This window comes from Drosophila serrata, unplaced genomic scaffold, assembly GCF_035046125.1.
Source record: "Drosophila serrata isolate PLE 108 unplaced genomic scaffold, ASM3504612v1 contig_276, whole genome shotgun sequence".
In the NCBI taxonomy this organism is placed as follows: Eukaryota; Metazoa; Arthropoda; class Insecta; order Diptera; family Drosophilidae; genus Drosophila; species Drosophila serrata.
The window spans coordinates 7581049-7605302 of record NW_028257174.1 but is presented as its reverse complement, the minus strand read 5'-3'; the positions used below and the strand labels follow the sequence as shown (position 1 = coordinate 7605302).

The 24254-nt window shown below is 36.3% G+C and overlaps 2 protein-coding genes across 4 annotated transcripts; one reads left to right on the top strand and one right to left on the bottom strand.

Annotated features, from left to right (window-relative positions):
* The first annotated feature begins 550 nt into the window (after positions 1–550).
* Positions 551–23038, top strand: hec (calcitonin receptor hector). Of its 3 annotated transcripts, none has more exons than XM_086835979.1 (10): positions 551–751; positions 18168–18434; positions 19004–19349; positions 20511–20601; positions 20668–20759; positions 20847–20973; positions 21243–21344; positions 21551–21669; positions 21727–21800; positions 21862–23038. In XM_086835979.1, exons 2-10 carry the CDS (start codon positions 18179–18181, stop codon positions 22239–22241), a joined length of 1587 nt encoding a protein of 528 aa, XP_086692105.1. In that variant the 5' UTR covers positions 551–751; positions 18168–18178; the 3' UTR covers positions 22242–23038. The 3 variants fall into 3 exon arrangements, with proteins under 3 accessions (XP_086692105.1, XP_086692104.1, XP_086692106.1); XM_086835978.1 differs by lacking the exon at positions 551–751 and adding an exon at positions 14074–14312; XM_086835980.1 differs by lacking the exon at positions 551–751 and adding an exon at positions 14079–14178.
* Positions 10660–12155, bottom strand: LOC110181545 (uncharacterized). Its single transcript, XM_020949328.2, has 3 exons — positions 11865–12155; positions 10785–11719; positions 10660–10722 (listed from the first exon to the last, which is right to left on the bottom strand). The coding sequence occupies exons 1-3, from the start codon at positions 12151–12153 to the stop codon at positions 10714–10716; spliced, it is 1233 nt and encodes a 410-aa protein (XP_020804987.2). The 5' UTR covers positions 12154–12155; the 3' UTR covers positions 10660–10713.
* Positions 23039–24254: the final 1216 nt, after the last annotated feature.

The following is a 24254-nucleotide window of genomic DNA, read 5'->3' as shown; positions in this document are numbered from 1 at the left end:
CCCTAAGAGAGTGCTTTATTTTCGACCGACTCGCTGTTGCCAATTTTTTCAGCCGAAAAGATGCTTTATGATTTTAATAATACATAAATAATTAATAATAAAGCAAGAAAACGTTCTTGTTTAAAAAAGTCAATTGTATATCTATTTGAATAAGTTTATAAATTTTAATTTAATTTAATTCCTAGCCTAACTTTACTTTAAATTTTATTGTATAATTTCAATTTCAATTCAACTTTTTGGCTTTCATGTTCTGGGCTTTGTATATACTATTGCTTCTTTTTCTAGCTATTTATAAATTTTATTCTAAAAGTTTGTGCAGTACATTCTGTTTTAACTTATAATTATTTGCATTTAACTTATATTGTTATTAACTAAAATATTGGCCAGTATAGCCCGCTTGTATAACAGTTTTTCTATGCAGTAGGCCAAGTAACCCATCAAGCAGTGCGCCATGCAGCATAAGTGGTGCACTGCTTGCCAGGACAACACATTTTGAATTCTGCCAAGTAACGAAGCTTCTTGACTCGTTTAAATTTAGGAAACGCACTTCACTTGCCAACCGGTTGCTGTGGCGAACGGTCGAATCGTCGGTAGATTCGGGAAATTCTGCTGGTTTTTGTGAGAGTGATCGCTAATTTTTTTGTGCTTCCGCTTTATCGAAGGTGAACTTTGATCCCTTAAATATAAAGCGAGTATATACAACGAATATTGGGCATATGGCCGACGACTGTCAGTGCCACACACAGTTGAGGTAAACAGAGTTCATTAAATTAGACTTAATTGCAAGCATCATTCGGCATCCGCTGTGCGTTGTTTCTAGCTTCTTCTTGACTTTTGTTATTCTTTACTTAAGGACAAAATATCCGTTGTTTTATCCGCTGTTTTATCCAAAATAAACACAGACGACAAAGAGACACAGTGAGAGTGGGGTCAATGCGAGCGAATGATTTATTTAGGCAGCTCATAAATGTATGTCTTGCTTTTTATGCCGCACATTTCAAGGCGATTTGCTTATATATTTTGTATTACTTCTCCCCCAATGGCGCTGTCAAAGGCATCATCGTCGCTCCATCCTTCTGTCCTGTGGGGATTTATGAATCTGGTCAATCCTTTCGCTGTTCACACCCCACCCCTAACGGCTCTAAAATATAGCTAGTCCCTTTTCTAATTTCACATTTCGCTGTCCGTCGCATCTCTGGGTTGTCCCTCGTATTGCGTATACGCCGTGTGGACTGCGGTTGTTTGTGCCTTGTAGTTGATTTCATGCTGCGGTTTCTGATTCAATTAGCAGCCTCAGCATGTCCTGTGAACTGCTGCGTGGTCCTTGTGTCCTCTGTGTCCTGTGTGTCCTGTCGTCTGCACATCCTGCTGGCATATGTTACAGTTACAGCCCAGCTTAACGCTAAGACCCCAATACAATATTTCCCCGCAACGACCGGCGATTGTGTAACGAAACAATTGCAATCGCCAAAGACAAATGAGCCAACTAGCAGCAGCAGCAGCCACAAAGTAACCACCACTTTGCCCACCCCATTTCCTTCACTGACTTCAAGATGTATTTGCATCTGACTTATGTCTTGTGGAGTGACTCAATAATAAATAGACGCTGAAAGAGTTTAAAGAACTTAAAGAACAAAGTAAATCAAGTGCTTTTTTTTTGTTATTTTATAAATATATTCATTTATTTAAGCCATGAGCCGAGGGCCTATGCTGTTATGGTCCTTAATCCTCAGTAAGATCTTAAATTAGAGCTAATTGTTAGCTATAGATAAATAAATTAATGAATATACAAATATTTGTGGCCTACTATACAAAATTGTTCAAAGATTTCAACGTTCTAGCACAACTTAAGCTCCAATTAAATTGATACTGCAGTGTCCTTGGCTAAACTTTTATATTATTTAAAGATTCCCAAAGTGTAGCATGCATTATTTAAAGAATGTTTTGTCATTACTCCTCAACCCTTTAAGAATCTCTATAATATATCTTTGATATATCTTTATCCTAAATAACCCCGCTTCCACCAAAATATCTGGGTATCAGTGGGAAGAGCTCATTAGTTAGTGGTCGTGCTTACACTGCTGCAAAATAAACACACACAAGTAATCGCAGGACTTGCGATGGGTCAAAGGGCGCTAAATGGTAGCGAGTCGGAAAACGGGGAAAACGGAAAAGGGAAATGGGCAAAAGAGGGGTGGGAAAACAGGGCAGCACTTTGTGTGCATGACAGCTAACACCCAACAACGACTGTGACCGCAAATACACCGATGACAGGTTCTCATTAAAGGACTTACAAGTGTCGCCATGTACCGCCAAAATGTAAACTGCTGTTTTTCACTTATCTAATGACCAGCCACCGCAGTGGTCGAAAGGTAAAATGACAATTTTCGGAAAATAACAGAAAGAGAAATGCATCGAGAAAAGAAATTAATGATGTATAGATAAAAAAAAAAGAAAAGGGAATTAATCTTTTATAAACTTAAGATAAAGTGAAGGTGGGTATACACTTAATTTTATAAAAAATAAAAATTTAAAAGAGCATAAATACTAAAGAGTTTCAAGGACTGCAGGACTGATTCACCGCTTTTAGATTCATTTTAATTTTGTATTGTAATTGTTAATCAAAATTTTTCGATGTCTCAAGAAACATCTATCGGATTTAGTTTATTTTGACCTTTTATATATTATCCCTGTTATTTTCTAATTTTTCGAAGAACAAATTCTTATAAAAAAGAAAGGAAAAAGATGCTAACTTCGGGAAGCAATGTTTTTTACCCTTGAACATTGATCAATCAAATCATCATTACTCAGCCAAAAATACTTTAATTTCACTTCGGAAAGCTTTCCTATGTTAGTTTTTGCTAGGCTAATAAGTCTGCATACTCAGTAAAAACTTTAAATTTTCACAAATTTTAAAAATTTTAACGATGTAACACACCTTTCCTTTTTTTTTAAATGGCTAAATGGATTCAGCTGTTGATGCAGATCAAGAATATATATGATTTATAGGGCCGGAAATAACTTTTTCGTTTAATACCCTGCAAAGGTATAAATATACTTTTTGATAAATATTTTTTTTTTTTAATAAATAGGCAACATTCCATTTGATATCCACTTTAATCTACACTTTAAGGAGACTTTATCGTCCTCAAAAGGCTTTCCCCAATTTGAAATTTCTCCTTTTGGAGTTGTCATCCGATAAGCCCAAAAATAAATTATGACTGATTTTGGGTGGGAAAAGCAAGCCCCAAAAACCAGTTTGCATATGGCATATGCTTTTGTTCTGAAGCTGCTTATATGGCCTTTGGAAACATCCCTCTCTCTAGAGGAAAACCCCATGGAAAAGCTATGAAAAGCCATGGGCTCTTAGAGTGACCGCTTCGACTAATGAAGCGGCGAGTGTCTCTGTTTGTTCTCTGTTTTCTGTTCTTTATTTTTTGTTTTTGGTCGAGAAAAATGTGCGGGAAAATGGGATCTCAAGTGTCGTGCCATTAGCTTGTTTTTCGGCACTTTTACAACATAATTTGGACTGGGGGTAGGCCTTGGATCATGGTTTATGATTCACATTGAAGTTACTTGCGCCACTACACTAAGTTCAGCATTTTATTGCAGTCGACTTCGGGGCGCATATTAAATTTTTATGCCGACCCCAGAACAGTAGACACCAAAAAGTGAAATAACAACAACAAAAAACAGCGGAAAACAAAAAGAAAATGACACCGAATGAAAAAATATACATGGAAATTGGATTCCATTTCAGTGACTACTATTCTCCTTTGTCCAGTGTACACTCGTACCAAAGGTTAGAATAGCTATAAATTAACCATATATCTAATGTACAGGCTTCACTCGAAAAGGTGAACTAATAGAAATATATATCAAGAACTTTACAGTAAAAATATAATTACCCATTGTGTTTTAAAGCGACATTATTGTATTAATTTAAATGGATTTCAGATCGTTTTTATGGGTCTGAAAGTATTTAATTAATTATATTATTATTTATTTATTATACTTTCGGCCAGTATTTATATGTGTTTTTTAATTCCATTACATGTTTCCTTGACTTTTGGCTCTTATTTATTTATAAGTTTATTGTTATACGTAGATTATGGTAATAAGTTAGTTAGCTGCCACTTTCAAAAATGTTTCTAAATAATAAAGCCCAAAATAATTCCCAGTGTAGACAGACTGCTTCTATTGCTGCCGGGTGTTACTGTTGCCACTGATGTTGCCACTGCCATTTCTCGTTCATATTTTCTTTATTTTTTATTTTTTTGCTGGTTTTCTGGTCTGGTCTTTGTGCCGCCTGCACAAATGTACCAAATTAAATGTACCAAATTTCGTAATTGAGCGCTTTATGTATTTTTAATTTATTTTCATGGCGACGCTCCCTGAGCTGTCAGCGACGTTTTTGATTAATTTTGCAAACATATTCAATGGCCGCTCGCCTTGGCCATTAGCCTTGTACATTTAAAAAATATATGTATATTTTAATGTTGGATTGCTGATGGGGGGAGAGGGGACCCCAAGAGGGGATCGCAAGCCATTAATAACCAATATTCGTTGAAGCGAATAAACAACAATTGCTGGACACCGGCTAATATTACTGCGGACTGTCACAATATATTTTATAATCACAAGTGACACATCAAAAAGGCATCATAAAACTGAATATAAATTTGCTAAATAATTACACAGAAGTTTTTTTTCATATATATTTTAGTATTAATTAAATTTAGTTGTGCCAAGTAAGCGTTTTATCAAGTACTAGTTTTATATAAAATATGCTCTTAATTAATTTTCTCTCTTCTAACCCTTCCTGGGTATTATACAAAATTGAAGTGAAGAGGCCATTTCCGACCCTAAAATTAATAAATTGTTGATCTGCATCATCAGACGAATCAAACTAGCCATGTCCGGCAGAAAAAAAAATGTTCAAAAATGTTCAAATTTTTTTAAAAAGGAAAGGGGCTAAATCTTTAAAATGTTCAAAAATTTCAATTTGTTTACATTTTTATTTGACTTGTTAAGCTAATAAGAACTAACATAGAAACGCTTTCCGATTTAAAATTAATGCATTTTTGGGCTAGTTATGAGTTTTTTAAACTTTGAGTTTTCGACAAAATTGTTACATAAATATATAGTTAAAATGGATTAAAAATGGTATAATAATTTTATTCAGAAGCTTAAAACTATGTGAAGGAGTAATTTCCGACCCTATAAACCATATATGTACATTATTGATCAGCATCAGGAAACGTTCTAATTTCGCAATTTTTTAAAAACAGGAAAGGGGTTACATCGTTAAAATTTTCAAAAATCGAAATTTTCTAAAATTCTTAATTTAATATTTAGATTTATTATCCCAATAAAAACTAACGCAGAACTGATTTCCGAATTAAAATAAATGAGTTTTTGGCTTAGTTATGGATATTTGAAACTTTGATTTTACCAACAAAATTACCATATTAAAATATTAATTAATATGAGTTTAAAAATGCAAACATTTTAGATTTTCTTCGGTACAAAGGAAATTTCTCAATAAAAGCAAATGCAAATCCAACTTTAATTAACAATAAAAAATTTTTGCGATTCAATTTTGTATTTATTTTTCCTAATAAGTAAAAGCTTTTTTGTTATTATCCATAAAAAGTACAAATTTATTAATTCTTGCATATATCTCATCATAATACCCTTTCCAAATACACTGCCATGAAGTTATGTGAGAGATGCCACCGCTTAATTAATTAATTAATTAATTAATTGTGCATAAAAATACCGCTTCAGAAAGCTATTTATAAAAACAAGTCGATTATTTCACCTGAGGTAATAAAGCAGGCTTAATCTTGATTAATCGACAGGTGGCTAATTAATAGGAAATCTATGAATATTGGATGAGAGACTGAGGGCTGTCGGACATCTATAAATTTTGCATTAATTGTGTACGCCTTAGAGCTTTGGCTTCCGGCAGAGAGGCGAGAGAATAACATGGAATATGGAGGCATTATCTCAGAGAGTTCAGGTAGATATTGCCGCAATTAAATCCAATAAAAATAACCAACACATTGTTCTTGTCTGTTAAGTGCGATCTGATTTCGTGGCGATTTTCGATTCCATCAATTGTAAACAATTCGATGGATAAATAGCCTTTGCCGTACACAACCCGTAGGCTAATGTTATAAGCCGATTTCACGGCCATAAATATCAATTCCAGGGGCAACAGAATAAATACAAAAAAATACAAAAAAATAAAAAAGGGAGGGAAAGAAAAAATCCAACAAAAAATATTTGGAAGGGAGATGAAAATCAAAGCATGCATAGCGCTATTTGATTTATGCCGCGTAGGCGTGGCACCGTGGCATCCGAAAATCTAAATAAAATATTTGCTCACGACTAAGCCACCACAAATCTTGTCCCGCTTCAAATTTATTAAAATAATAAAAAAAACAGAGGAGCAACTCCCGTAAAAGGGAGAGTCCTCATATATTCAAGTGGCATTTACGACCAAAAAGATACTGTTTTTGGGAAAAGTATAATAATAGTTATTGTCAAATATACATTTTTGCACTTTAAACTAAGATTTTAGATTAGAGGATTTAATTATTACCTGGCTAGTTTTATCAAACTATATATTTCTTGCTTAAAACCTATTTAAAAACTTTTGTTTTCATTTTACCAAATTTATAAATGGTAGGAAGAATCCTTTCCTGACTTGAATAACAAAATATAAAACTTAAATAACACAAAAATATGAAATTATGATTAATATCAATTAATTAATTAATTGCTGAATTCTCTGGAGTGTATAAATTGTATTAAATTCAAAATAAACCAATAGTATGCAACAGTAAAAAACAGTAAAAAAAAAATTATTGTCAAATAATATAAGAAATATACTGAGTCAGCAATTGTATTAATTAATGATTCGATTTTGCATTTTGTGGTAAAATAAAAATGCAAATTAAACATATTTTAAACTTAGTATATTATTGTTCAAGTTAAGACCGAATAAACCCTCTCTTTCTTGGCGTTCACCCTGTATTAAAATCCGCCAAACCATCTTAAGTACGGGCAATCGAAGGCAGCAGGAGGAGCTCACAGCAGCTTTTGCAGCAACTTGTTCCGGGCTCTCCTTTATATTCCAAAGTTCCCTGTGCAAATTTTGATTTATGCGAGCTGCCATAGAATGTCAATAATTGGCTTAGGATCCCCTGCCAATGGGATAGAGAGGGAGCTGGGGATTGAGGAATTTTTCCGGGGACAGCTGTCTTTCAAGTTCCACTTTCAGCTTTATCCGCAAATTTTCCAAACGGCGCCTCGTGCCAAAGAAAAGAGTTCATTCAATTGAGCTGGTTTCTTCTTTTTTCAACGTCGTCTTTTTCTTTTTTTAATTTAAAATTTTTTTTATATTCGTTTCAGTTTTTTTTTGCCTTACGTCTCGGTCAGCACTTTTCGTACTCATTTACCATTCAACGAACTTTTAATGAGCAAAGCGAAAAAACAGCAGTTGCTGGAGCAAAAAATAACATTGCTCATGGGTTCTAGGAGTGCCGGGTGCTGGCGGTGTAAATCAAATCAAATAAATTAAATTTTACAAATTATTTTAAACAAAATATGCAGAACACGCTGCAGAATGGCGAACGGCTTGTGGCCTCAAAAAGTTTTCAAGATTCCAAAAAAGACCCCTTCAGCTGTCGCTTTCCCTTTGCATGATTAATGCTAAAGTGATAAGACCCAGACGATTTATCATCACTCCCGGTTGCAGTCGAAAAACACCTGTAAATTTAGCTACACAAAAAAATTAACCATAAACTGTGTGATAAATGAAAAATATTAGATAATGCTGAGGAGAAGTCTTTCTTTCTTTTTGTATGTCTCAGTTTTATTTTAAAGTCTGACAGAGATTAGCAGCAAAATGTATAAGAAAATATCTCTAAGCAAATGTGGCCAAGAAACTGTCAGGAAACTGTCACAGCAACTTTAAGCCCTATACATATGCTATATAATTGTTTATAGAATGTCTTAACTCATTAAACCAACTTTCCTTCAAAAATTCTCCCAAACAAAACAACCTTCATTTCAGTCCCAGTGAAAAAAGTAAACAAAGTCTCGTGGGCAAACTGGGAAACCCAAATTAAATGTTTATCATTTAATTAAACACATTTCCTCATTAAACATTTGACTGTGCAAAGGCTGCCCTCTAAGGCATATTTTTTCTCCTTCGTTTCGAATACTGTCAAAATAAAGACAACGAGTAGAAGACACAAAAAAATATGGTAAGCTTGTGGGCAAAAATCTGAGCCAAGTTAAGACAATTTGAATATAAATGGCTATTTTAGCCGAAGCGGTTGTTGTTTGGCATGCCAAGTGCTGCCTGGGGCATTTGTTAATTTCCGTTTCCGCTGCTCCGCCTTTCGCCCGAGAACCCCCTTCCCAGTCCCAGGCCTCCATTGTTTTTCCCCGATTTCCGACCCGCCATTTTTCCAGCGCTTTTAATGCCGTTTTATTGTCAACAGATAAGCATGAGCACAAAACCGGAAAACTGTTTAAACAAAACAGGGTGAAAAAAATCTATTAAGCCGCAGCTAAAATTATGCAGCGCGCAAACAATGCCAAACACCTGTTCGCGTGTGTGTTTTTTTCGAGAGGCGCTGATAAGTGGTACACACACCCAGGGACACACACACACACACACACAACACTAACATCATGTGGAATAAATGTTATCCCTAACAGTTACGCATTTCCGAAATTAAAGCTGTTTGCTGTACAATAAAATCACAGTATTAATGTCGGATTTCAGTCTGTTTGCATATCGAACTTGAAGCTTAAATTTGTCCATTTTATACCCTTGCAGGGTATTATAATTTCAGTCAGAAGTTTGCAACGCAGTGAAGGAGGCACCTCCGACTATATAAAGTATATATATTCTTGATCAGGATCAACAGCCGAGTCGATCTAGCCATGTCCGTCTGTCCGTCTGTCCTTCTGTCCTTCTGTCCTTCTGTCCGTCTGTCCGTCTGTCCGTCTGTCCGTTTCTACGCAAACTAGTCTCTCAGTTTTGAAGCTATCTGAATGAAACTTTGTAGTTAACCTTCTATATACTCTCACTCGTATATATGTCGGAACGGGCCGGATCGGACGACTATATCATAAAGCTGCCATAGGAATGATGGGAAAATTTTTACAAACAAATTTTAACTTTTTCAGTTTTCAATAGAATTGGATCAAATTTGAGATATAGCCATTTTACTATACTCTACAATTTGCATAAAATTTTATGAAAATCGGACTACTATATCATATAGCTCCCATAGGAACGATAGAGAAATTAATAAAATTAAAAATTATAACTTTTTCGGTTTTCAACAGATTTTCATCAAATTTGAGGTATAGCCATTTTATATTAGTCTTAAATTTTGTGTCAAATTTCATGAAAATCGAAATATAATATGTATAGGTGAATGAAATGAATGCAGGTATTACTTCATTGTTTTTTAACACAAATATATATAATTTATATTGTATGGATTCCTATTCATAGAAGTTCTATCTGCAAGGGTATATAAACTTCGGCGTGCCGAAGTTAGCTTCCTTTCTTGTTTATATATAAAATATATGTTCTTTATGCTATTTCTATAATTTATTGTAAAAAATACTTGAATAAAGCCTTTTGTAATTATTATTAGTTAAATTACATGGGATAACATTTAGTTCTATATAAAACATGCTCTAAATAAATTTTATTCCTTCCTTCTTACATTTTACAAAATTTTAGGTGAACAAGTCATTTCCGACCCCATAAAGTATATATATTCTTGATCAGCATAAACAGGGGAACGGAGATATCTCCGTTAAAAAAAATGTTCAAAAGCAAAGGGGTTACATCGTGAACATTTTCATAAATCGTAATTTTTTTAAATATCAAATTTAATATGTAGTTTTTTAAGGTAATAAAAACTAGCACAAAACTGTTTTCCGAATTGAAATTGATGCATTTTTGGCAGAGTTATGATATATCAAATTTTTAACTGCAAAGGTATACAAACTTTGACTTTCTAAAAAGTATACTTTCTAGTTCTTAAATTAAATATATTTCTAATTAAGTATATTATTATTTATTTTCTTGTATTTTGTTATTTTTTATTATCTCTCAATAATTTTTTATTTCTATATCATCAAACTATATTTTTTTGCTTTGAACTTTTTGTGGAACTGCTACAATGTTCCCTCTTTTCTACACTCTACATAATCATGTTCTCTTTTGTTATCATTAAAAAAAATATATATATACATATATATGTTTAACTTGTAGCGATTGCAAATTTTCTTGTAAACCAGAAGCCCTTGAAAAATCAGTTTATTAGTACTTTTCTTTCCCTTTTTCCGCCTGGTTTTCCCCAGCTAAATAGCTGGAAGCAGCAAAAAATTGAAAACAAAAAAAAAAAAAAAACTGGAGGGCCAGATGCGATCGACCTAACTTGTTTATGTGCTGTACTGATTGCTTTATTTATTGTTGGCCAAAGATACTACAAGTGATACACTACATATTGCTCGATTTGGAATTATGATTTTGTTGTGGTGATGTCTTTAAGCTATGGGATCGGGATCTTTAAGGTGGTTTTTCTGGATAGGTTTTAGTTTTCTGTACTAATTTCTGGTGATGTTGTTGATAAATTTTCCAGTTGAGGTGTTCATCTTGGGGATTCCTTAACCGCCCTGTGGAAAAAGAGAAAGGTTATGGTGAGGGTTTGGTTGGGTCTTCAAGGGGGTATGCTTACAGTGGGTGCTTCTGTGGTAGTTGTTGCAGTAGTTGCATCAGTAGTTGCAGCTGATGTTGCAGCAGTTGATGCAGCAGTTGTTGCTTCAGTCGTTGCAGCAGATGTTGCTTCAGTCGTTGCAGCAGAGGTAGATGGAGTAGTTGGTGCAGGTGTAGATGCAGTAGTTGGTGCAGCGGTGGATACAGTAGTTGGTGCAGGAGTGGATGCAGTAGTTGGTGCAGCGGTGGATACAGTAGTTGGTGCAGGAGTGGATGCAGTAGTTGGTGCAGCGGTGGACGCAGTAGTTGGTGCAGCGGTGGACGCAGTAGTTGGTGCAGCGGTGGACGCAGTAGTTGGTGCAGCGGTGGACACAGTAGTTGCTGCAGTTGTCGTCGGATATACAGGATAAGCAGGATATCCTCTGGCCTTTGTGGTGGCTGTGGTGGCCGATGATACTGTGGTTCCGTTAGATGGCGCCTGGGTAGTGGTCCTATAAGGACTATATGCTGCGGCATAGGCGTTTATGCCACTCGAGTAAACCAGAACTGGTTTGGGATACGAGGGATACGAAGAGGGAGCCGAAGGAGCAGAGGGATATGAAGGGTATGAAGCAGGAACCAAAGGATTGGAAGCCGGTGCAGAAGGATAAGAAACAGGATACGAAGAAGGAGCCGAAGGGTAGGACGAGAGAGCAGAGTAAGACACCGAATAGGAAGCAGGAGCAACTGGCTGCGGCCCAGGAGCCTCGGCGCTAGCCTTGGCGCCATAAGGACCACTGGCCACTGCATAGGCATACGAATTTTGGGCTAAAGGCGAGGAATACTGAAAAGGAGGAGCAGCTGCAGGAGAATAATATCCTTGGGCTGAGGTGCTGCCCTTCGAATCATAGCCTCGAGGAGGTCCATACGAGGGCGAGGAATACGAGGAGCAGTGCTTCAGATCCACCTCAATTAGTTCTAGAAAAATAAATTCACACAAATTATATAGAGAAAGTAATGAATTACAAATATTAGTAGCGACCATAGAATACCCCGACCAAAAACTGTTACCTACTTCCTAGGGGCTATGTATCCAAGGACTTGAAATCTACTACGAACTCACCCTTCTTGCCGGCAAACAGCTGCTTGAGATTCTGCGAGTCCAGGAGGCACTTGCTCGAAAACAGGGTATAACTGTAGCCATCGGTGGCACATGTCCCATATCCGCTCGGCGCGCACATTGTATCGTAGTTGACATCGGTGTAGATATAATCAAGATCGGAGCTGGAGTACGGAATATCACCGTACCAGTCATAGTCGCCGCGGACCTGAACTCCTCCAAAGACCAAGGCCAGGACAAGAGCCAGGAGCGGAGCGAAGGTGGAGTGTGACTGAGACTGGAAGGGAACCATGTTGCCAATGCACTGATGCCTCTGTCCACAGCGATCCCAGCTTTTATGGGTCAGCGAACGGCCACGCCGAACGTGCAGGTGATAGCGGACTTTACATCATTATTTCATATTTTTTTTCCTACATAATTATTTAATATGTTTATTCTTTAAGACCGCTCTCTCTGTTATCAAACCGAAACGTGGCACTTGACGATGTGTGCCATGCGCTGTGCTATTACCTAATAAAAAACTTGTTGTCTTGGCCGTGGCCTAAACACTTGCACTAGCACCTTAAGCGCTCTCTTTACGTTCTGGAGCCAGATTGTGTTTAAACTTTATTTAGATAGAAGTCAGTCGGTGATAATGGCTATATCTTTTCCTTGTCTCTCTGCGATTACTGGAGGTTCTTTGAAGTATGGCTCAAAAAGTGGCTACTATAAGTCTAAGAAAATTAAAGCACATGTGTGCAACATAACTATAATTGTGGATCTAACTAATATTCTCCTGAGTTTAAATAAATATATTTCCCAGTACAACGAAAGAAATTAAAAAGGATTTTACCAAAGCATTTCCCTTTATTTTGCTTTGAATTTCCGACTTAATACCCAGGAATTTGAGACCTCAAAACGCTGCTAATTGCAAAATGCATTTTATATTAAATTCTCGCCGAGTCACACAGCACAAGTGCCAAGTCGATGCCAATTTCTTCCGAAGAGGAAAATGCTTGAGAGGAAACAGGAAAAACTGGGGATAGGGCAACCGGGAGCCAGAGCCAGTGTAGCATAAAATATTTATTCTCGTTACGCAACTGGACGCGTATAAACATTCGCTATGCAGGACATAAGAAATTCAGGAATAAATTTTATGAAATTGGATGGCTGGCGAAAGTTTGCATGAATTGAGAAATCGAAGGGTAGTGGAAACAAGTAACAGAAAAGTATGTATATTATATATACATACTTTATATATTTGTACATATCACGCAGTAAAGCCGATCTTAAAGGCAAAGGCGTATAATAAAATCAACTTCACCTGCAACCGCATCAAATGTCCCTAAATTCAGTTTCAAAGTAAGCAAAACACTCGCATCTTTGTGGGTCCTCTTTTTGTCTTAACCCTTTAAGATAAATCCAAGTAATGGGAAATTCACTATACTTGGGGAATTTAGTTAATATAAATATTAATAAAACCTTTTTCTATCTAAAATAATTATACTTTTGTATACACTCTATTAAATTGTTGTACAACAGAAATATGTAACATTTAAATCTCGCTGTGCTTCTGCCTTGGGTTAAGGTAATTTCACCAACTACATTTGAAACCAAACAATTCTTGTGTCCCATCTGTGGAAGCGTAGCCACGCCCCCTCGCCATCCTTAAGCCAACTGTTATACATACAATACGCCCACCACATAGAACATTTACGAGCGAACACCACAAAGGAAAGCAGGCCAGCCAAACAACTTGTTGCTGCTCAAGCAGTGTCTGGACAAGAGGGGGGGGGGGGCATGAGTGATAGCAAGCAGTGCGAATGCACTGAGAAAAAAGTCAAACCCAGTTTGTACTTGCAAACTACAAATAAAGCTATAAAAGTTATTTATTTTACTTAGAAGTCAAATAGTTATCATTGTAACGTATTCTGTCAAATAATTTAAATCTTTTACAATAAATATTTAATATTAAATAAATAAGTATTTATAGTTTAATAAATAAATATGCAAAGGTAAATAAATAAATTTATAAAGTTTAAAGGTACATAACAGTATCTTTAGAGCGATATGCATATAAAGTAATTTAAAGATAATTTATTAAATTTCTTGAGATGCCTTTGTTTTGTTTAGTAAAACCTCGAAATTCTCTCAGTGTAATATGGGTGGCTGGCTGGGTTTCGGAAAATGGGAAAATGCGAGAGCAAGGGCAGGCTCTTTTTGCCGGATGCCTGGCCACTTGGCAGCGGAACGCAGAGCCGAGCGGAGTGAAAAGCGGACAGAAAAGCGGAGTGAAAAGCGAGAAGTGAAAAGCGGCAGCTTTTACCGCTTGATAACGGTACGCGTATGTTTCTTTTTTGCGTGCGTTCTCAATACATTGTTTTGGTCTTGTTAAAGTACGTGATTCTTTTCAAATTGAACAATTTAAATGAATGGCCAGCGAGTGAATGAACCTAATGCGAGGCACTCAATGTAAGCGATCTGTTGTGAACTTCTCATCACAGAATGATGTGAATATCAGGTGCAAAATATATACTTATGTTCTGGAAAATATTTCTGAAAATATTTCCGAAAATATTTTCGCATAATTTAGACGCCGCACGAGACCCGCCGTTCATTTGCAGGCAATTCAATCAAGTAAACAACTGAATTATATAGTGGCGTAGCGAACACAAATTAATTAATTAGATTCCTGGCTCTGCTACTGTTTCTGTTGATGACCATCTAATTACGAGTACTCTCTCTCACTCACTGGGCTGGGGGTTTATGCGAAAAGTTTTGCGGTACACGGCACAAAACACTACAGTGATTGTCAGGAAATGGGTGCAATAATTTCGCAAGGCTAGCAACTTTTGGGATAATCCAGCTTCCGAGGGTATTCATGGCCAGTCGGCGTACATAATTGCATTATTTGCGTGGACTCCGACTCTGTCATTTATTATGATAATTGCACAGAGAGGCAGGACTAAAATAGACGAAACAAAAACCGAAAATAATACAATATTACAAGTATTACACATTGGCATTTTCCATTAGGCGTGAGTGTGTGGCATTTCCGTTTCCGGTTGGGAGCAAAAAAGCTGCCACCAGCAGGAGCAGCATCATTAACCGCATTGATGGGTTTTTTTTTTTCGGCTCGGCAGACAAAACAATTCATCATCAATATTCAGCATGTGTACATATAATTATTCCTCCGCCAGCACATCCCCTCTGGGTCCTTTCCCCCCGCCCCCAAATTGATTGGCCATTTGTATCCTGTGCAGCGGGGGTCCTGCGACCAGAGTTCTCGTTCCTTTCTCCCAATTGTTGACAATAAATTTCAATTTCAAGCATAATTTATGCAAGCAAACGTTTTCCAATTATTTGTGTTTTATGGATGCTTCAAACAACAGACAGACAGACCATCGTCCTCCCTAACCCAGCATCTGCATAACTATGACAAGGACTTGAGACTTTAAGGATTCCTTTCATTATCAGTATTTTGTGATTATGCAACGCACTGATAAAGATGACATGACAAATGGAATATGTAGTTGAATAAGCATGAATCCTCCGGGCAAATGTAAATTCAATTACCATTGTATGTATTATCTATTATCTCAAAGCACGCCTCGAGGAAGGAGACAGATGATAAAGGGAAAACATTGCAATGAATTTAATTTAACAGTGGCCACAGGACTCGCCCATAAAGGACTCATATAAATGCAATTAATGCTCATTAGGGCTGCAGAAGACACGACAGGAGTCCGGGTCCGGCGGCATTTTGAATTGATGGCCAACAAAACTTGCCCACATTCCCTTTTTTTCCACCTTCCTGTGCTTCCCTGCCTCCTTTCCTGGGCTAATTACCTGGCCAAGACACTTGCAAATATAAATAACGTGTAAGCATGTTGGGACAGCGCAATTTTCGTCATGGAAATTGTACAACGCCTTGATAGCTTTAAAGAAATTAGGTTTTAATTTAAAACAGTAATGCAATAAACTATTTAAATTAATATCAAAAACCACTAAAATTATTTCCAGCCGTTTTAAAATTTCAAAATAAACCATTTTAAAAATACGGCAACTCTTCAATAATATTCTCACAAGGCTTTACTAATATTTTTACCTAAAACCAAAGTAACATTAGCTCTACTCTTTTATCAAAGAATTCCAACAATACTCCTCTCATAAAGCTATTTCAAAACCTACTCTAAAATTACACCAAAACTAATCCAACATTTACTTATCCCAGAGTATCCTGGCATTCGAGCGACGTCCAACAAAAACAAACTTCATTCTCATGCTTTCCTCTGACCTTCTAAGGTTTTTCCTGCTTACCTGGACTAATTGCCTGGCCGAGACACTTGCAAAAATAAATAACAGGCAAGATGTTTTAGCCAGCGCACATTTCCATCATGAAAACTGTCCAATGCCGTATAATAGATTAATACCGCAAATTAAAGTTTGTTCCACGGCATGGTAAATCCACCTCCTTCTCTGTCTGTGTATTATGTATGTGCTTCTGGGCTTTTGTTGAAACTCAATCAAGCGAAATGAGTTTTGATTAAAAATATAACCAAGTTAGGCAAGAACTTTGCAGCTCATCCCGTGCCACATGTGCTCCCTCGCTCTGTGCTTCCCTCTGTAGGGGATATAGTATATTCGATCGATGCGCCATGCATTTCATTTCAGTTTGCCCGTGGCATTTGCTTTCCCTTTGTGACGAAATGCAATTAAGTTTTCCCCTCCACATTTAAGCACCGCCATTAATTAGACTATAAACTGATTTATAACGTATGACTAGTGGAGGTGCACTTACATATGTAATATATATATATGAGAGGATAGGGTCCCCATTCGTGGACCGTGCTTGACGTTTGGGGTTCCAAAAAGGACTGTGTCGGAGTTTTTTTTTTCCTCCCTACACCCTACACCTTTTACCGAGCTATCAACCAAACTCAGGCACGCAGCAGCTCGCCTTAGTTAAACTGAACTCTTTGAAGCCTAACCAAATTAGCAATGCACACACGAATGGACAGCCACAAGCGACTTCAATTCCCTATCGCTATCCCTATTCCGCTGGCTCAAAACACTGAGCCAAAATGAACATAGTTTCGAGAATAATTTGCATAGCATCTTAAAAATATTTATATCTTGAAGAGTTTTCCCAGTAAGTAACTATGATCAATAAGTATCAATGAACATAAAGAAACTATGAACATGAAGTAACTATAAGCATTAAGTAAATATGAGCAGTAAGTAAGTATGATCATTAAATGACTATGATCAGTAAGTATCTATTAACAGTAAGTAACTATGATTAGTAAATAACTCTAAACATTAAGTAACTATAATCAGTAATTAACTGTGATCAGTAAGTATCTATGACCATTAAGTAACTTTGAGCAGTAAGTATCTATGACCAGTAAGCACCTCTGAACAGTAAGTATCTTTGCCCAGTAAGTAACTAAGATCAGAAGGTATCTATGACCAATAAGTATGTATGATCAGTTACTAACTCTGAACACTAATAAACAATGACTTGCAAATTTTGTAACACAACTCATTTCTGATACTTGGCCAGCAGCAGTCACTTCGTTCCGGGGATGTTAAAACTAGTTGGGAATCATATGCACAGATGTGCGAGACTTGTTTTGAACCAATTTAAGAATAAATTAATAAAACTACGGTGTTATTCTTCTATATAATTTAACTAGTATATAAGTCGGAGCGTGGCGAATCTGTGGACTATGTATATATAAATATATAGCTGCCATAGGAACGATCGGAAAGTTTAAAGAAAAAGATTTTAGCTTTTCCAGTTATCAACAGATTTTCATCAAATTTGATATATAGTTATTATATGTTAATATACAATTTTATGAAAATCGGACTACTATATTTATATAGTTTAGATATTTAATATGAATACTTTATTGAATATAGTCATTATATGTTAATATACAATTTTATGAAAATCGGACTACTATATTTATAAAGTTTAGATATTTAATATGAATACTTTATTGAAAACATCAATGCTTAAGCAATTCATAACTTTGGCATAAATCCATTAATTTTAATTTGGAACACATTTCTCCGCTAGTTTTTGTTAGATTAAAAAATATCCGTAACAAATTTAAAATTTAAAAGATTGATAAATTTTTGAAAATTTTAACGATATAACATGTGTCCTTTCCCTATTTACCTGTTGATGCTGATCAAGAGTATATATGATTTATTGGGTCGGAAATGACTTCTTCACTTCGTTGTAAAATTATAATACCCTGCATAGGGTATAGAAAGTAAACAATATTTTATGCAAAACATACCGATTTTTTGCAGTACACTCTCCCATGGCGAGCATTGAGGATACACCACCAACGATGGGGACAACCGCTTCAGACTTGGATTTAGATTCAGGTTTGGGTTTAGAAAATGTGGCAATGGCCATGGCAAAGGCGTCGGGATCCCAGCAGTCGTCCTCGCAGACCCAGGCGCAGGATAATCTGCGCATATTTTTAAGGCATTTGTATGCCGAGTGCGTGTACCGATACCAAAACGACACATACGACGACCCGTCAGTGTCAGTTGATGGGGCGGCAGCAACAGGTGAGTGGCGGCCACCATGGCGGATACGTGATTTGCCACATGCCACATGCCACATATCACGAGCGTTCATAGAGAAAATATGAAAACATCCAATGCACAGAAAGGAGAAGTTTTAATAAAACTTGGCAAATCTGATACTAATTTATGCATTTGATTATCGAAAAGAGGGGTGTGCTTTTTAAATAATTAATGATTTTAAATAACAAATATTTTAAATTGTTTTTTTCTGGAACTTATTTAAACAATGAATAATGCTACATTATTATTTTGCCAATAACTCAGACACATACAACAGTAGTACTAAGTAACATTAGTAATCACTTTAAAGTAATAATAATTTGAATAACCATTATAATTACAACAAAACTAAAACCCTTCCTGTCTGCTTAAAATCTAAAATATAGTTGTTTTGTAGAAAATAAATAGATCCAATCAGAGCACATATAATCCTTTTAAATCATCAAAATTGTGCCCTTTAAATTACTGACTAATAGGGTGCACTTAAACCGGCTTCACAAATTACATAAGAAACCCCTATGAATAATATTGTAATTTCTCGACGTGCACAGACTACGAGTCAGAATTGCCAGAGAACTTCAGTCCCGTGCCGCGATATCTGGAGAACGCTGTGTTGAATGAGGGTGCCATCGACATGCGGAATGTGGATGTGGAGCTGGCGGAGAAGGAGGAGCTGCTGGCCACCGTTCTCAGCGTCACAATGGCCACAAATCAGCAGGAGAGCGAGCACCACGAGGTCACCACCACCAACAATCGCAGTGCCGGGGAGCGACTCTTCTGTCCCCTGAACTTTGACGGATATCTCTGCTGGCCGAGGACCCCGGCCGGCACCGTGCTGAGTCAATATTGTCCCGATTTCGTTGAGGGATTCAACAGCAAATTTCTGGCCCACAAGACGTGAGTTAAATGCCCAAAATGGCACAGCATTAACCTCTCTCGAGGGAATTGACTAAGGCTGGAGATTTTTTAGGTTTTAGATACGATTTATTTAGTGCATTTCAGCTTCAGATTAGCATTCATTAATTCATTTATTTAAGCATTCATACGGAAATATTATGCTTATTTAATTCAATGTATTTTATGATTAATATTTCTGCTTAAATTGTATATATATTTTGCAAACGATATTCTGGCAATTTAGTTGGGTTTTTGTTAACTCCTCTCGTGTTAGGCTTAGAATCTTTTTATACCCTTGCAGGGTATTATAATTTCAGTCAGAAGTTTGCAACGCAGTGAAGGAGGCACCTCCGACCATATAAAGTATTTATATTCTTGATCAGGATCTACAGCCGAGTCGATCTAGCCATGTCCGTCTGTCCTTCTGTCCGTCTGTCCGTCTGTCCGTCTGTCCGTTTCTAAGCAAACTAATCTCTCAGTTTTGAAGCTATCTGAATGAAACTTTATAGTTAGCCTTCTATATAGTCTCACTCGTATATATGTCGGAACGGGCCGGATCGGACGACTATATCATATAGCTGCCATAGGAATGATCGGGTAATTTTTACAAAAAAAATTATAACAATTTCAGTTTTCAACAGAATTTGATCAAATATATATATATATAATTATATATAGATATAGCCATTTTACTATACTCTACAATGTTGTATAAAATTTTATGAAAATCGGACTACTATATCATATAGCTCCCATAGGAACGATCGGGAAATTAATACAATTAAATAACTTTTTCAGCTGATTTTCATCAAATTTGAGGTATTGCCATTTTATATTAGTCTTAAATTTTGTGTCAAATTTCATGAAAATCGGACGACTATATCATATAGGTGCCATACAAACGATTGTTAGATGTAGAGGAAAAATGCAAATCTGCGAATGTAAAACTGCAAATATAATATGTATAGGTGAATGAAATGAAAGCAGGTATTACTTCATTGTTTTTAAACACAAATAAATATAATTTATATTGTTGGGATTCCAAGTCATAGAAGTTCTATCTGCAAGGGTATATAAACTTCGGCGTGCCGAAGTTAGCTTCCTTTCTTGTTTTTACTTGCACTTAGTCAGTCACAATTATCTTTTATTCTTTATCTGCAGCTGTCTGGAAAATGGCTCCTGGTTCCGTCATCCAATGAGCAATCAGACGTGGTCCAATTACACCAACTGCGTGGATTACGAGGACCTCGAGGTAAGTGCTTTGCTGACAGCTAAGAGGTTTGCAATGGAACATTAATCAAAAAAGTTGCCACCGCAGTTCCGTCAGTTTATCAACGAGTTGTATGTAAAGGGCTATGCCCTCTCCCTTCTGGCCCTCCTTGTATCGATTCTCATCTTCCTGGGCTTCAAGTAAGTGTTTAGGAAGCTGCAAAATGCCACTGCAAGTGGAAATGTAACTGGAAATGCGACTGGTTTTCCTGTCTTTCCATTTTGTAGATCTCTGCGCTGCACCCGCATCCGGATTCATGTGCACTTGTTCGCCTCGCTGGCCTTCACCTGTGTGGCCTGGATTTTGTGGTACCGTCTGGTTGTGGAACGACCCGAAATCATAGCCGACAATCCGGTGAGTTGTGCAGGGAGAAAAAAACTAGGCCAATAGTATTAAAAAAATATTTAAATAACTTCATAAATAAATCAAATTTGAAGAGAATCCCTATATGAAATGAGTACGAATTTCTTATATTACATTAACAGTAATGAAAACCCATCCAAATGATATATTTTTTTGCGAAGTGCATTTACCAAATAACCTTCCATGCTGTTTTTTGTCAAGGTGTGATAATGCCATTTGCCTAACCACCTTCTCATGTTCACGTTACGAAATGCTTTCAGCTCTGGTGCATCGGATTACACCTAGTGGTGCACTATTTCATGTTGGTCAATTATTTCTGGATGTTCTGCGAGGGACTGCACCTGCATTTGGTCCTCGTTGTGGTAAGTCGATGGCAGGCAAGGTTCCCTGTAGCGCTCCTTTTGGTCTCGTGGCAATTTTGCATACTTTACGACCGAGTGTTGTGCATGGCAGATGTGATTTGTTCTCGCCCTCCAATTTATGTGAGAGCCAGCCCAGTCGTATCTTTGGCAAACTGCTTTCCGTCATATTGTCAAGGACTCGTTTGTCGTTTTCCTTCTACCTTTAGGTCTTTGTCAAGGATACAATTGTGATGCGCTGGTTCATCATCATCAGTTGGTTTTTACCCATACACTTTGCCATTGTCTATGGCCTGTCCAGACATTTCAGCGACTCGGACAATGAACAGTGAGTGTCCTCAATTTTGATAATTATTAATTAATATTATCTTATTGAATTACTTAGCTGCTGGATCAATGATAGCCTCTACCTGTGGATCTTTTCGGTGCCAATAACCCTCTCATTGCTGGCCAGCTTTAGTAAGTATTAAAAATATCATTGGTTTTCGATCTTAACATTGAATTTCCCTATCAAATTTAGTTTTCCTTATCAATGTCCTCCGGGTGATTGTGCGTAAACTTCATCCACAGTCGGCACAACCTGCTCCCTTGGCCATCCGGAAGGCAGTGCGTGCCACTATCATCTTGGTGCCGCTCTTTGGACTTCAGCACTTCCTGCTCCCCTATCGTCCGGATGCCGGAACCCAGCTGGATCGCTTCTATCAGCTGCTCTCAGTTGTTCTGGTCAGCCTTCAAGGCTTTGTAGTATCCTTCCTGTTCTGTTTCGCTAATCACGATGTGACTTTTGCCATTCGTACGCTGCTTAACAAGTGGTTGCCTAGTGTGGTGGCTCCTCCGCCGGCCGGGAGTAATACTGGACAGATGGCCACCACCACGCCCAGCCGAGAGCTGGGCGTTTAAAGTGTATCGCTCAAGGATCGATCGAAATCTTGACCGCATAGCAGAGCAAAGATTTTGAAAAGCTATTGAGTTTTTCTTTTTTTATTGTTTATTTTGTATTGTTAACTTCCTGAAAATATAAGCAAAGTAAGCCCGTGAAAATATACTCACCCAAATGTTAATTGAATCCATTCATCTCAGCTTGAATAATTCCCAAAGAATGGCTTTAAAGGTAACAAAAGTACTTCCGAACTTCAAGGCTTTAATGCATTTAATTCTATGCATTCTTTAATTTCTACTTCTGAAGAATATTTAAGAAAACTTGATGAAAACCTATGGAAGTTAGGATCTGTCGAAACATATTATAAAGTTAACGTCTATATATAAGGGTTATTAAATGTTACAAGCGTATTTATGTACAACCAGTAAGTGCGGCCCAAAGAATTTACCTGTATAAATGATAGGTTTCAAAAAGCTATCCCTAAATATACCACCATATCCAGAGTAAAAATTGATGAGATTTAAACAAAATTATAAAGATACCGAATTCAGGTGTTCTTTCAGTCTTTGCCAAATATGCGTCCAACTGAAAAAAGATTTACCAAGTACAACAAACATACGTACTCCAGTCTACTAAAAACTATCTCGAAAATATATAAATATATATACTGATAAAGATACCCAAATATATGTGAAATGTTCTGAAACAGTAGATGTTTTTTTTAGCTATCTTATAAAAGCATATAATATATTATGATATACATATATTTATGATATTTAAATGCACTTGTGTAGAAAATAAACCATGTTAACTGCAATCTAAAGTGTTTTCCTCTCACCAAATTAAAACAAATCGGTTATTTTTTTGGTAAATTTTTAATTCAATTTTATTTCATTTTTTTGTAGATTTTTTTTAGTTTGTTTGTCTCGTTTTGTCATATTTTATTTTGTATACCATTGCTTGCCGGCTTTTTATTTTATTTTATTTGGTTTTTGGTTTTGTTATCGATTTTCGTTTGGATTTCGTTTTTTTTTATGTTTGGATTTTCATTTATGAAAGAGCAAAAGAGCGTAGAACAAAACTAATACGTACAATAAAATACAAATATAATAATAATTTACATACATTTATATAATTTATATGTACGAGTATAGTAAAATTTACGTTTTCATCGCTTGTCGCTTTTGGTTTTTTTTTTTTTTTTCAATATAAGTTATATAATAATATGCATCTAAATTTGTGTCACCTCAGTATCGTTTCTTCACTGTGTGGGTGTATGTGTGTGGGTGTGTGTGTGGGTGTGAGTGTCTTTTGTTTCGTGTGCTTGTTAGTTGTTAGCTATATTTATGGTAAATACATTCAAGTCCATAAATATGTACTCGAGTCCTGAATAAATTCACAGAGTGTTCCTTTTTCTATCCTGTTGAGTTCGAATGTGATTAAATTATCGAAACACTCTGTAGATTTATTTGAAAACTTAAATATATAAATACCTTATATGGTATGGAATATGTTAAGTTAGAGCATTTTTTGTTTAGCTGCTGGGCGGCTGTTGTGAGTTTTATTTTCTTGGTTGTCGGAGTGTAGGGTGTAGGAGGATGTGTGTGAGGTTTTATGTAGTTTATTTTAATATTTTCTCCTTTGTTGGGGTGTACAAATAAGTTTAAATAGTTCTACTCAAGGGGGCTACGAATACAATATCGAAAAGTGAGTAAATGTAAGTAAGCACATTTAAAGTAAGGTAAGTAAGTATGCGGTATATGGTTAAACTAATTGGGTAAATACCAATACAAGGTAATGCATAATTAGGTGCTGACCTTGGACCTTGTCACAAAAAGTATATATGTATGTATATCTGTACGATACGCTATAGACAATCATAATTAGCATACACAATCAAATGGATAATTAATTAATTAAGTTTAAAGTTTGAGTTCCGATTTTAATGATTTTTTTTGTTTTGTTTTTTTTTTACATCATCGAGATCTTGCACACGCTCACATATATATATATATATATATATATATTTATAT

What these genes read in the sequence shown, in the direction of transcription:
- LOC110181545 (XM_020949328.2), bottom strand. Translation starts at nt 12,153, where the DNA reads ATGGTTCCCTTCCAGTCTCAGTCACACTCCACCTTCGCTCCGCTCCTG. An exon ending in GCTGTTTGCCGGCAAGAAGG is followed by an intron (nt 11,720 to 11,864) that starts GTGAGTTCGTAG and finishes TTATTTTTCTAG; the next exon opens with AACTAATTGAGGTGGATCTG.
- hec (XM_086835978.1), top strand. Translation starts at nt 14,288, where the DNA reads ATGAACCTAATGCGAGGCACTCAAT. An exon ending in AAATTTCTGGCCCACAAGAC is followed by an intron (nt 19,350 to 20,510) that starts GTGAGTTAAATG and finishes CTTTATCTGCAG; the next exon opens with CTGTCTGGAAAATGGCTCCT. An exon ending in TGCATTTGGTCCTCGTTGTG is followed by an intron (nt 21,345 to 21,550) that starts GTAAGTCGATGG and finishes TTCTACCTTTAG; the next exon opens with GTCTTTGTCAAGGATACAAT.